Source organism: Pinus tabuliformis, chromosome 3_1 (genome assembly GCF_031772625.1).
Source record: "Pinus tabuliformis cultivar Carrire ecotype Pingquan chromosome 3_1, CPIR1, whole genome shotgun sequence".
In the NCBI taxonomy this organism is placed as follows: domain Eukaryota; kingdom Viridiplantae; phylum Streptophyta; class Pinopsida; order Pinales; family Pinaceae; genus Pinus; species Pinus tabuliformis.
Window position 1 is genome coordinate 267,931,445 of NC_142301.1, and position 13,432 is coordinate 267,944,876.

Sequence of the window (13,432 nt, forward strand, 5' to 3'; positions counted from 1 at the left end):
ATTTAGCAATCCTTATAATTGATGAATACAACTTGAGCACAGGTTTCATGAGCATAAATACAACCTATAAGGCTGAGGTATTAAAAGAGTACTACCATTTAAACATAGAGCAATATATGTTGTATCATTATTAGAGGAAATGTTGAGTACAAGATATGTCCCCAAATGTGGTTGCATACCATGCTTTGATCTAGGTATTTCAAACAATATATATATAAAAGAGCACAACAAAAAACATTATTGTTAAAAGGAATGAATTGAGATCTGTCTTTGCTAATGACTATCCATATGATGCATTTTGTTACCAAGTAAGATAATAACCCAGCTAGTTGTTATTGGAGCAAAAACATACAGATCAATGAATGTTTGGAACATAACGATATGTGCTGGTAAGATCAAATATCAAGTGTTAGTTAGCAATCCAAAGCCATAAGTTTCATGCACAATCAATACACGAAAGAATGATTTTAAATTATTATGCTTAACATTGTTGGTACATGGATATCTATATAAATCATGACTTATGTTATGGACGTGATATCTATAATTTTATTTTTTTACATATCAACATGAATGATGAGATGGAAATAAAATAATGAATACACTTGACTACTTGATGTGAAAATGAACTTACAAATATATTGGTTAGACATAGCTAAGTATGTTATATGAACTCAAAAGATCAATATCATAGATGACAGTTTAATAAGAATGCATAGAAAATCGTTATCTAAATATAATTGATTTTGAATATATTGATGCATATGTTATAATTTGTGGGCAACTGTTTACATTGCAGATAGTATCATTACCAAACCGATTACGTGATAACAAAACTCCAAGAACAATTGAGGCTCAATGAGATTCCATGATAGGGTATTGACCCTAATTCTACTAGGAGGGGTGGAGGTGTTGCCCACCGTTTATCCTCCAAAACCTGGAGTCATGGGGGGACTATGTGAGTCACGCTCCCTTAGACGTGTGATGATGACTATCGGATGCCTACTAGGAAATCAGGTCGATATAGTCGACGTTCTCATCCTTAGAGTTATGAATGGTTAGGTCAGTATAACTGATGCCATGGCATACTCCAGTAGAGGACGAATAGGAAGGGAGCGAAAGAGATTAGGAAGGATAGGATGATTTTAGAATATCTTGGGAACCTGGTTGGGGCAAGGCATGACCATTAAAGTTATAAACCTAGAAGCATTCAAAACACCAATTTTATAGTGTCCTCACATTAAATAAGAATTTAACTTCGGTACGCAACCCTAACAAGAATATACTAATCGTTAAATGAGTATTGATATACGATAAAATAACTCTAACTTCGGGACGAAGTTTTCTGAAGGAGGGGTGTATGTAATGACCCATCTTTAATATAGAGAGCATAAGAATATTAGCATGCATACAATGCATGCATATGATAGCTACATATGCATGTATTGCATGTACTGCACTATTATATATATTCTAAATTAACTATAAATGTTGAATATCACGACACTGCTTTAGACAGAAGTTACACCCTCACCCATTACCAAACATATTGCTTAATGCATCATAATTAAGGAGAAAATACCCTAAATAATTTTAATAATATAAATTTACAAGTATAAAGTAAATATGGTTATAAAGAAATAAATGTAAAATTTAAGTTAATTATAAATATGGTTATATATTTATATATTCCATAATATTAATAAATTATACTAATAAATTATCAAAATGTGAAATTAAATTAAAATAAAATACATATTATAAACTAAGGGCATTTATATAAAACTGATAAAAAATCCTAAAGGTAAACCTAATAGACATGTCAATATTCTTGTAGCTTTGGACGAATAGTGTCACACGTTTCAAAGGAAGGAAGGTGTCACCTTGTAGGGAGGGGTGACCGCCAAGAAATGATATACATAGACGGAAAGGGAACATAAAAAAGGGAGGGAGAAAAATTAGTTTTGGGAAAACAGAGGATGGCCTTCACCTTTGAAATATAGCGCAGGGAGGAGGAAATACAGAGAATGGTGATAGGAAATAAATCTGTTTGAGGGATGAACCAGGGGCTCGATTCTGAACTGAAAATTGGGAAACTTTGAGCTGTTCTTGGAGTTTTGGGCACGGGGGCCAGTGGACTTCCATTTCGAAGTCCTCTAGATCTGGGAACCGCAGAGGTTGATCCCAGATAGGCAGGGAGGAATCGGTTGGTTTGGTAACGGAACCAGAAAACTCGAAGCAACGTGGACCGACACCAGATGGGAGAATCAGGTACGCAATTGCATTTAATTTGATAGAATACAAATCAAGAAATTTGTCCATCTAGTTGAATCTTAACAGCAGTCCTTACATGCAATGTCTATCTAGAATAGACAAGATCATGGCCTTCCAGATGACAAAGTTGGACGCCCCATCCAACTTGTCCTAATCCCTTAATCTATTCATGGCAATCTCTACTCTTCTTTTCGACTCCTTCGAGTCTCTACTTCCCTCCTGGAAGTTCTCTGCTAAACTCCCTCTGAGTCTCGATTTCCCTCCTGAAAATCCTCCTGCCAACAGTCAAATCGCACCTCTCTGATCTCCTATGCTCCTGCAACATTGATCTGGATTTCTTGGCTAGAAATTTGCCTAGGTAGCGGCTCCCTCTACCTTGGTTTTGTCCCGTTAGGTACTGTTCTTCCTCGACAGCAACAACACCCCACCAGCTTCACTCTTTGCAATCTGCCCACAGCTTCCTATGCCCCAACAACTAAAGAACTGAGCCTCTAGGCTCTACACAATCCCGATAATGGCTGAATCGCTCCACTAGCCAACTGCGCCACTCCTACTTGGCTAGGCAGGATGACGTGGCTCTTCGTGAGCCTCTCACTGCTTCTGCGCTGGCTCCTTCTCTGGCTCGAATTGATGACGTAGTCCCTCTGCGTCAACCCTTCTCTGCTTCTTTCTGCTTAGGAACAGCTTTTGTCAATCGGGACAGTTGTTTCTGCTGCAAATTTTCTGACTCAGCTGGTGTCTTCAGCTCTCCTATGATCTGCAACCTCGCTATGATACCATGTTGAAATTTCTAAGTATTACCCATTAGAATTTTTTTTGTATTCTTTGGTTTATTTTGCCTACTTGTTTTAATTGCTAACAAGTTATTTAACCATATAAATACTGAAATAAACACAATATAGTCTCAACCATCTACAGATCAACAGCTAAAAGAAATAGACAAACACACAAGGGACACCGTTATTTTTGGACAATCGTCCCCGGAAAAACCCAACTTGGGAAAACCGGTGCAGCAATTCTGAGGGTTTTATTATTAAGCATCTTTTCTTGAGTACACTGGGTGCCAAACTGGCTCACCCAACAGAGAAAATAATATGGCAGTAATACCTTTCTTCGGAAGCAGATACTCTGAAAGTTTGCTCCACTAAACCCTCTCCAACCCACTTTGAAGCACTGTGTCAGCCCTCCTGGCCTCTACATCAGCCTGAAACCCTCTGTGTCAGCCCTCTCAGGCTCTGTTCAGCCTCTCTGGCCCTCTGCGTCACTCACGCATGCCCTTTTGGCCTTTGTGCAATCACTGTTGGCCTTTGTGTGGCTTCCTCTAGCTCTGCATCTGCCTCTCTGCCTCTGCACTGATCTTCTGGCACTATCTTTGCCTCTCTACCTTGCACTCACTGCCCCTCGCTGCAATACTGATTACTGGTTTGATTTCTCTTAGCAAACCCTGCTCTAGAAAATCGAACTGATTGATCACTTTGGTGTATCTCCAACTGACCCTCAAGCCTTGTCTTATACTTTTTTTGTTGAGTCTTCAACAGCCGAGATTATATCTCTAGTCAATGGCTAAGATTATGTTTGGCTTGATCCATATCATTTAGAACCTTCTAACCTAGTTTTATATTAATACCCATTAATATTTTTATTTTCCTAAGTTTAGACGTAGGAACCCATTAAAAATATTAATTATTTTAATATCTCCTTCACCGAGTAGAATTTCCCCAAACCATTTCTGGGTCTTGGAGACCTCATGTGCTTTAGCCTCTCCACCAATTTTCATGGCTAGAGCACTTGCAATGCTACCCCAAATCAACAGTTGTTGCTCTATAGGATCCCCTCTTAGGACCCCTGCTAGTTTGAGCGGTAACAAGCTATATTAGACCATTGTATTATTATTTAGTTATGTTCATCATCAAGACAAATGCCAATAACAAGATCACAATGCAAATATAGGAACACCAGATGTATGCTGCTAGCCAGGGCCAAAACCCTCTCCTACAGAGGAAAACCCACGAAAATCTCTTCTTATAGAATTTCAATGAAGACTTCCAAGACCTAGACCTTAACCTTGAACAAACCCCAAGTGATGAGCCAGCCAAAACCTCAACGAATATCTCTACAAAACAAAATTGAGAAAACCCTAGTTCCTCTTTCAAAACCTCGCACGTGTGAGCAGACAGATCCTAAAATTGCTTTCGTTCTTCTTTTGCTTGCTTCCACAGAAATTCATTCCTTCCCTTCCTCGTTGGATCAGATCTCCTCTCATTCTTTCGCTGGATCAAAGATATATTCCTTGTTGGATGATGTCTCCAAATGAGGAGAGTGAGTTCCTTTATATAGGCTTTGCTTCAGGATGAATTGGGCCACCTTGGGACGACTTGAAGAAGGTTGGCCGACTCATCACTTGGAGGCTTCTAGACAATACAATTTACATTTATTATTTTCTTTTCTTGATACATGAGCATTCCAAGGGATAGTACATCATGACCTTGACCTTTTGACTTCTCAAAAAGACCCCAAGAGCACTCAATTGGTGCTTTGACCTAGGACCACAATATGATGGGAAAGAAACCCATTTCAATAATAATAATTTTCTTTTACAAATAATTTTTCTTTTCTTTTTCTTTTGACAAGTTCATCAATAATTATATCAAGTCATGGCTCAAGTACAAATTATGAAGACCGACACTAGTTACATTTCAACAGGAGTAACTCCTTTCCTTCTTCCTTGTTATATCTATCCATCTAGGAACCCTAGCAAATGTATTGAGTGCGTTAACAAGCTCTAGTTGATTTTGTTGGTGAAGGTGCCCCCTTGAGGACCTCTTCCTGTATTTCTTTGATCTTAATTGTCTATTTTGATTAGATGGGAGACTATGTTGTCCTTTGGCTTTAGCCTCCTCATCCTAATCCTTTGATAAAACAAAACAATTTTGGAGAGGGGTCTTCTTCTTGACCTTTAAGCACCCTTTGATTCACCTTGACTCCATTAACCTTGTTGGATTCGGCACTAATCTCTACTTACTTACACCACTTATTTTATATCCTAAAATTACTAAAATTAGTATTTCACTAAAGCTATTCTGACTTTACCTTGTGCTTCATTGCTTAGTTTTAGTAATCCTACCAGGGATACCCCCCTTGAGTTGGAGGAGAATTGGCCTTAAAGTGAAGAGCATAGGTTACTTACATAACAATGGTAGTTCCCTGATGGTTGTGCCTTCTAGATTAGGGCTACTATCAGCAAAGACAATTTGGGAGGTAACTGGAGATAAAAAAGAGGACTTCATGAAAGAAAGGGAAATTTCTACTAAAAGAGAAAACACTTGGAAGGATATATATACAGGAAACAAGACAAAACCATACAGATCAGAACATCATTTCAAACTTTTGCATAATATTGCTGCTATTTCATAGTTTATATAGTTCTCTGTTGTTTTCTTAATATATGCATGCAATTTCCATTTCTTTCGTGTAAGTTTCCTGCAACCAAACTTTAGTCCCGTTGGCTATTTTCCCTCTTAGAAATCACAAATAAAAAGGCATTTTATTTTTCATTAATGGTCGTAATTTCTTCCAGAATATTAAAAAACTATTTATCTTTAACCAAGTCTTCCCCCAATGAATTTGAGCTGGACACCAGTTTTAGTAAAAGCAATGAACAGTGAGTTGGATAAAAAGCTAAAAATGAAGAATAAGCAGGAAAACATAGAAACGGAGAGATGTTTTAGATACAAACCAGCTAGTCTCAAATATGGCACAATGTCTCTGTAACGAGCAAGTACCTCTTCAAATCCATAGCAGGGTCGATGGTCTGGATAGAAGCTGAATACATAATGATCATGTGTAGATGCTGCAATATGCAAAATTTAGAAAAAAAGGGAATATAAAAACTTGAGCACCAAAACATATGAAGAAAAAAAAACTGCAAGTCCCTATATCAAATTAATTATCTAATTTACATCAATGTATGATGCACTTTTCCAGAGTTCGCATAGAAAGTAAACAAAAACTTTTCTAGTCACTGACCATCACCAAAGCCGAAGCAGGGGATCATATTATCTTCATCAAATGGAGACAGAGTTCGTCCAATGACAGAAATTGCTTGCTCATATGGGTTTGGTATGTTGCCAATTTCATGCAAACTCCGCCTATTAAAAGAGTATTTCCCTACAGTGGTCAAAAACAAAATCCAATAGTGCCTTTTATCACCTACCTTAAGAGAGCTAAATTATATACACCCATAACAAATTCAAAATTCTTTCATATTGCCTACTTTAAGTGAGCTAAACCATTGACACCCAAAGACAAATTTACAAAACAGAGGAGCAGAGATTTATTACCACTCCACTCATTGCTCTTGGTGAAATCAATTCCCAAAATCAAATTGGATGACTCAAGCCCAAATTCTCTCAAGGCAGCTATTACCTATGAAATGCATTGAAACAGAACCATTTTTAATTATGCTATCAAAAGCATTTAGTTACTATGGAAAACAGACGGAACACCATATTCAATGAAAGCTACATATTTTATACATCTATTGTGTGTCACTATGTTACACCAGGCTTCTGGTATGTCAGGACGCGTACCTAATATGTGTGGAGAAACCCACCCTAAAATTCAGGGTACAGCGAGGGTTTCCAACATAGGGAATCCTGTCCCAAATAATTAAAAATATAGTAATCATTAAAATTTCAAGTTTTAAACCAAACATTGTGATTGAACATTGAAGTCTGAACAATGAAAACCATGAAAGCAATAACATGATAACACCATGATTCACAATTCCTAATTCAGATCCAAAGCCAAGCCCTACACCAATAAAACTAAATCAAATGGTGAATATGAATCGGTTGAGTGTTCGTAAAGGTTTAATAGATGGTAGGAGGGTTGGTGGGGCCCATTAGGAAAGAATGGGAGGGATTACATTGATTTTTTTTTATGTATTTAGCGTGTTGGTCCCATGTGCAGATGCGCATGGGAGTCCCTTCCCTCGAGGGGTACATGTGGGTGTCTAAGACATGAGATTAAGGGGTGGATATGTACCTGCCTTCTTACCTGCCCATTTCAGGTACGGATGAGAAGTACCAGGGACATACCCTGCATCCCCAAAAGATCATCCCTAACGGAAGTGTATACCAGAGGTGAGGGTATGTGCACCTGTGCATCATTTTTGTGCCACTGAAAGAGCAAAAGATGAAATACTAACATTGTAGCCACTGTAGCTACCCAACTACTGGCTGGACTAGAGTGACTTGCAATACTCACACCCAAACTTCAGTGGCCAGCCTCTACATAGACAAGCAGCAAAACAAAAGAAATGAAATTTGCAAAACGATGGAAGGCTTCAATAAAGCAATGTCCTTTTGTTATTGCAACTGTAAGGGCTAACGTAGTTTCTCATTAATGTACAATCTTCAAAGCACTCGAACCATAAAAAAGAATAGCAAGATTAAGAAAAACATTGGGAGAGCATTTGCATGTGTAAGAAGGGGCAATTTTCAGCTTACAGGAAAGTACAAATACTTTGAAGACACAAAATAGCATTTTTTAAAAGAATATTCAACAGACCTTCTCTAAGGCTCTTTGATCTTTAAACTCTGATAAATAAATCAAAAAACTCATAGTTTCATTTTTTTCTTCTCGATGTCAAGTTCTTTGTTTATTACCATATTTTCATGACACAATCATTTCCCCATATACACAACATTTCATGTGTAAAATTGTTACCAAGATAACACAAATGTCACACTAGTTCCACCTAGGCATCCTAACCATTAGCCATGAAAACTAACAGTGTTGAGATAATCATTTGATGGACATTATTACACCAAAGTTCGAAAGATTCTTTCAGATAGTTCAAAATATGATTTTGCATTTCCATATATTTTCATGGACTTTTTAACCGTTTGGCATAGACATCTAATTTTTCTGTGACCCAAGATAAAAAGTAGTGTTGTAAATTACACTTGTTATGGGCCATGGCCTTTGATTTTTTCCAGAGTTAGGAATGCACCTTAGGGAGTAAGAAAGAACAGAATTTTATTCAAACACCTAAGAGGCCTGTTACTGCAAAATCTAGTAGCCCAATGCAAAGCGTCAGTAGGCAACCTACGTCTTATGGCAACAAAGAGCTCAACCATCATTGTCCCCTCAGTGGCCTTTCTCCTGTTGTTTTGTGGTCAGACAAGCGAGGCTTCTCTAGCAGGGATTAGACAACAGATGATCTAGGGTTACTAAGACAAAATGATTCTCTAAGGATCTGTCTAATGATATCACCTAGAAAGATTTTCAATAAAAGAAGACTCAAAGGTGATAAGAGCTTAACTGTTATGGAAGAAGGTACTGGCAAAGCCTTGGAGGCCATGATAAGTTAAAACGCTCCAGTACACTTTCAACCAACACCAATAAACTAAGAAAAGGCTGTTAAAAGTTAGTATTTCAATGATGGGCAAATTTACAACATGCAAAATCAAGCAACAATCAAGAAAAGCCTACAAAAGATAATCTCAACAAAAGCTCGAGAATTTTTGAAGAGGCAAGCAAGGGATAGGTTAACAAGCAGTTTTTAATGGCTTAAAATGCACATAACAGCAGCAAATACCTAGATGCCAGCCTATTTTAGGTGGCAAAATATGGAATACATGATAGACTTTCTCTTCAAATATTAGAATGCAATTCCTACCTAAAGGCCAATAACATATATGTGCAAAATTGCTATTAAATGCAAATTTAGACCAAGCCCTAACCCTAGCTACCATGAAACAGAAACAAAAGAAAATTTAGAGTGATCAACACAACAAGACTAATGTGATCATTCAATTAGGAAATGTAGTCAATTAGGGTAAGGTCAAGATAGAAGGACCTTGGATGAAGAAGGGTGGACCCTAGTGACTTTTTTTCAAAAGCAGATTGAAGGTCAAAGAATGCATGAAACAAGTTCCTTTGATGGTTCTTGAATGATAAATTTGGCATAAACATATAGAAACAAGAGCTCATGAAAAATATTGCACCTTTTAATTGGCACAAGATAAACCTTAATTTCAGAAATTACAAGCAAAGTTGAAAAAAAAATAGCATTAAACTTACAATATTCAAACAAGAATCATTTCATCAATCCATAAGAAAGCCTCTCCATACAATAAATATCCTCCCCAAGACAATTCGCACTCTACTTAACCATTGTGTCCAAGAGAACAAGAAGAAACACTAGTGCACGCTCATTAAGATAAGATAATTTTATTAATGTCCAACAAAAGACCACAAAAGTAGGTCAATGGAACTAAAGAAGAGTACAATAACTATGCATTCAATGTGAGGGTGCAAGTGCAGCTCCTAGAAAATTTTGAAAATAACATAAAAAACAAACAAACAAATAAATTGTAATGATGTCACAACAAGCATATAAAGGACCATGACATGATACAAAATAATCAAAAGCTTACCGAGAAAGAATGAGTGGGACAGGAAGATCTGGTGATGGAGTTAAAGATGTCAAGGGCTCTTGAGTTTGATGGTCAATGGCGAGGGAGGTGAACTAGGCACTGCCTTGCTGTCGAATCCTCTTGGAACCAATGATGGGTCCAACTGTATGATCCTAGGGAAGATGTAGGAGCAAGGAATACTCCTATAATTCAAGGTCGAAAGAAAGAAACTTTGAATAGGTCTATGGTTGCTCCTATGGAACTAGGAGGTAATTAGGTGCGTCGAAGGCGCCATACTCTTGAACTATCTGAAACCGACACCTCTGGTGCTCTAAGGGCCTATGAACTGTTGTACGGTCTTGCAACACCAAACTGGTTATCTGTCGATTCCCGAAAGGGGGAGGCTGAGATCAAAGATCTCACCCTTCTAATGTCTAGTCACCAGTGTACCCTAAACTTGTTCCCATCACTTGTGGTTCTTATCTAATGGATATATGGGAAAGTATGAGTTGAAAATCCCGGTCATCCCAAGGCGGGGCATGGTTTGCAAGCACTGAGCTCTGTAGTTGAAGATCCCTTTGATGAAGAGGGTTAAGCATTGTTGGTCCTACTACTTGAATGTGAAATTTTTATCTATTGCAACAACTGGAAATTATTCTTCTAACAGTAAACATAATCATGCAGTTTACTTGCTAAGACAAACAACGAATAAAATCACAACTACAACTTTCACCATTAAAATACTGCGGAAAATAAAATACTGAAAACTGAGAAATTCCACAACACACACAAAATTTTGACACAGTTATTTTGGACAACTGTCCCCGGAAAAACCTAATGCAGGAAAATCGATGCAACAGATGAGGGTTTTATTATTATTCTTCAGCAACAATTATGAGTACAATAATTTAGATGCCCAACTGGAAATCTAATCTGAGGAAAATACTGGCAAAATTATTGTGAGAATTTTCTCTCACCCCACAACTAATTTTTTCCTTCAAAATTACCTCCCAAGCTTCTGCGTTGAGCATCCTCCGTCACACTCTGCACAACTCTGATGCAGGCCCTGTGGGGATTTCAGCCCTCCTTCCTTTGACTCTTCCCGAAACTGAAAACCTCCTCCTGGAATGTTGCTACCCTCCTCTTCCATGTTGAAGTTTCTAACTGTACCAGTTAGAAACCCTCCATACACTTTATCTGATTTATTCCTACCTACTTGTTCTGTTACTTAACAAGTTATTTACAATGTAAATACTGAAAATAAACACTAGTGCGTGCTCAGCATATTACAGATCAACAACTGAAGGAAACATAAACAATCACACCAAATGACACTGTTATTTTTGGACCAACGTCCCCAGAAAAACCCAATGTGGGAAAACCGTTGCAAATATCTGAGGGTTTTATTATTAAGCAATATCATAGTATAATCTAGGTGCCAAATCTGGCCTACCCAACAGAGAATTTCCTTGGCAGTAATACCTCTCAATTTGAGACAAATTTCCCGGCTGAAACCCCGGAAAAACCCTCTGGTAGCTCCTCAACTCCAATCTTCCCCAGAAACCCCAGCGTCTACCCTTTCTGGACTGTATCAACCCCTCTCTGCCCAGCGTTGGCCCTGTGTCACCCTGAATGGGTCTGCGTCAGCCTTCAGAGGCTCTGCGTTAGCCTTCTGGCCCTCTGCATCAGCAACGCTGGCCTCTCTAAGGCTCTGCGCAACTCCCGGCTACCTCTGCGTGGCCCTGTGTGAGCCATGCCTGCTACTGCGTCACTCTCTCTGGCTACTGCGCTACTCTCCCGGCACTATCTCTGCCTCTCTGTCTCTCTCTATACTCAATGCCCCTCAGCTGCAACTCTGATCACTGATTCTATCTCTCTTAGCAAACCTCGCTCTAGAGAATAGAATGGCTGATCAATCTGGTGTATTCTCCAAGTGACCCTCAAGCCTCCTCTTATACTTTTCTCGTTGACATATCAACGGCCGAGATTAAGTCCCTAATCGATGGCTAAGATTAGATCTGGCTTGATCCATGTCTTTTGGACCATTCCAACATAGTTTCATATTAATTCACATTAATATTTTAATTTCCCCAAGTTTAGACTTAGGGACTCTAGTAAAAATATTAATTATTTTAATATCTCCTGAACTGTTTAGAATCTGCCCAAACCCTTTCTAGGTATTGGAGATCTCATGTGCCCCAACCTCTCCACCAAATTTTGTGGCTAGAGCACATTTGATGCTACCCCAAATCAGCACTCCCTCTTAGCGAGGAGTGTGCTCTAGCAATACTCTTCACTGAGTATTACTCTGATCATCCGGCATCGATCCCTGTGCTGATGCTAGGCCTGCTACCCACCATCCTCTGCACTGTTGTATCATGTACTGCTGTCTATGGTTCTGCCACTGCCATTGCTGCATCTGTACGGCAACTCCCTCTACATCCGTGTTGTTGCTAGTCCTTTTTCCCAACACTGCATCCACACTGCACCTCCTCTCACCATGTTGCATCATGCTGCCCACTGCTACACTGCAACTCAGTTACTGAGAAGTAAGTAACTGATCTCCAACTCTGACCTCTCTGTTGGGCTAGAGACCCTCCTGACGCTAAAGCTCCCACTATCGCTGACAAGTGCTCCCTCTCTGACCTCTGTGCTGCTGCAACAACTCCCTGCATCTTGCACCATTGCACACCTCTCTGTGCCATCCTGCACTGGTGCAACACTCCCGTACCTCTCGCACTGCTGCAGCCTGCTAGCCTCACGCTGTCTCGGGACTCCTACACTGTACCTCTCTCTGTCGCTCCATTCGCATTTGACTCTACCCACATCAGTCAATCCTACTCCTCTTCGAGGCCCCGTAGCAAAGTCTAATCCAAGAGGCTGGGTACCTCGAGGATCCTGCTCCTCATCGCCTGTAGTCCGCTTGACTACAACACGATGTCTCCCCACTTCCACTCAAGTGGTGCGTGTGCACTCATGGCACAGTCATCGTCCATCCACACTTCCTTCTCTACCCTTGCTGGCACTGCCTTAGTCTCGGAAGACTCTCCCTTACTCTTCTTCCTTGGACACTGGTCACATAATGACCCAGCCCCCCATAGTGGAAGCACTTGATCTTGGAGAGATCTTTCTTCTTCCGCTTTTCCTGCTTTCCCTCAGATGCTAGGGCAACATCTTCCTCCTCCTGCTTGACTTTGATCCCCTTGTTGCTGCTACCCGTCTTCGACTGCCCTCTGATCTCTTCTTGGTGAAGAGCAGCCCACATCTCATCCCAAGGTGGAAGTGTCCCTCTACCCAGTATACTCTGGACAAATACCTCCCAATCTTCTAAGACAGCATTCAGGGCTATCCTCACCATCAATTATTGATCCGGTGTGGCTTCTATAGCAATCAACTGATCTCAGATCTCATTCAGTCCTCCGAGGAAGGTGTCAATCAGTTCTCCCTTCTTCATCTGATACGACCTCAACTGATTCTCTAGTAACATTCTTCTCTGTACAGAAGTATGTTGGTACAATTTCTTGAGGGCCTCCCACATCTCATATGTCATTTCCTTCTCGACAATGTGTGGTACTACATGGTCCTTGACCCCGTCAAGGATGATGCTCTTGGCCCTCGCCATTGCCTCCTCGTACTTGTCGTTATCATTTGGGTCGACTGGGATAGCTATAATCTTCAAGGCGAAGTTCTTGACACGATTTATGTCAAGTATGGATAAGATTTTGGCCTTCCAG

The 13,432-nt window shown here is 39.6% G+C and overlaps 1 protein-coding gene across 2 annotated transcripts in view; it reads right to left on the reverse strand.

Annotated features, from left to right (window-relative positions):
• The window catches only part of LOC149186823 (E3 ubiquitin-protein ligase RGLG3-like), a 145,362-nt gene that overhangs the window by 42,490 nt on the left and 89,440 nt on the right, over window positions 1-13,432 (reverse strand). For both annotated transcript variants that reach the window (XM_089411152.1, XM_089411153.1), the window contains 3 exons: window positions 6,615-6,699; window positions 6,301-6,441; window positions 6,011-6,124 (listed from right to left, as the gene is read on the reverse strand). In XM_089411152.1, the coding sequence (XP_089267278.1) occupies window positions 6,011-6,124; window positions 6,301-6,441; window positions 6,615-6,699 (340 nt within the window). The remainder of the gene's footprint in view (window positions 1-6,010; window positions 6,125-6,300; window positions 6,442-6,614; window positions 6,700-13,432) is intronic.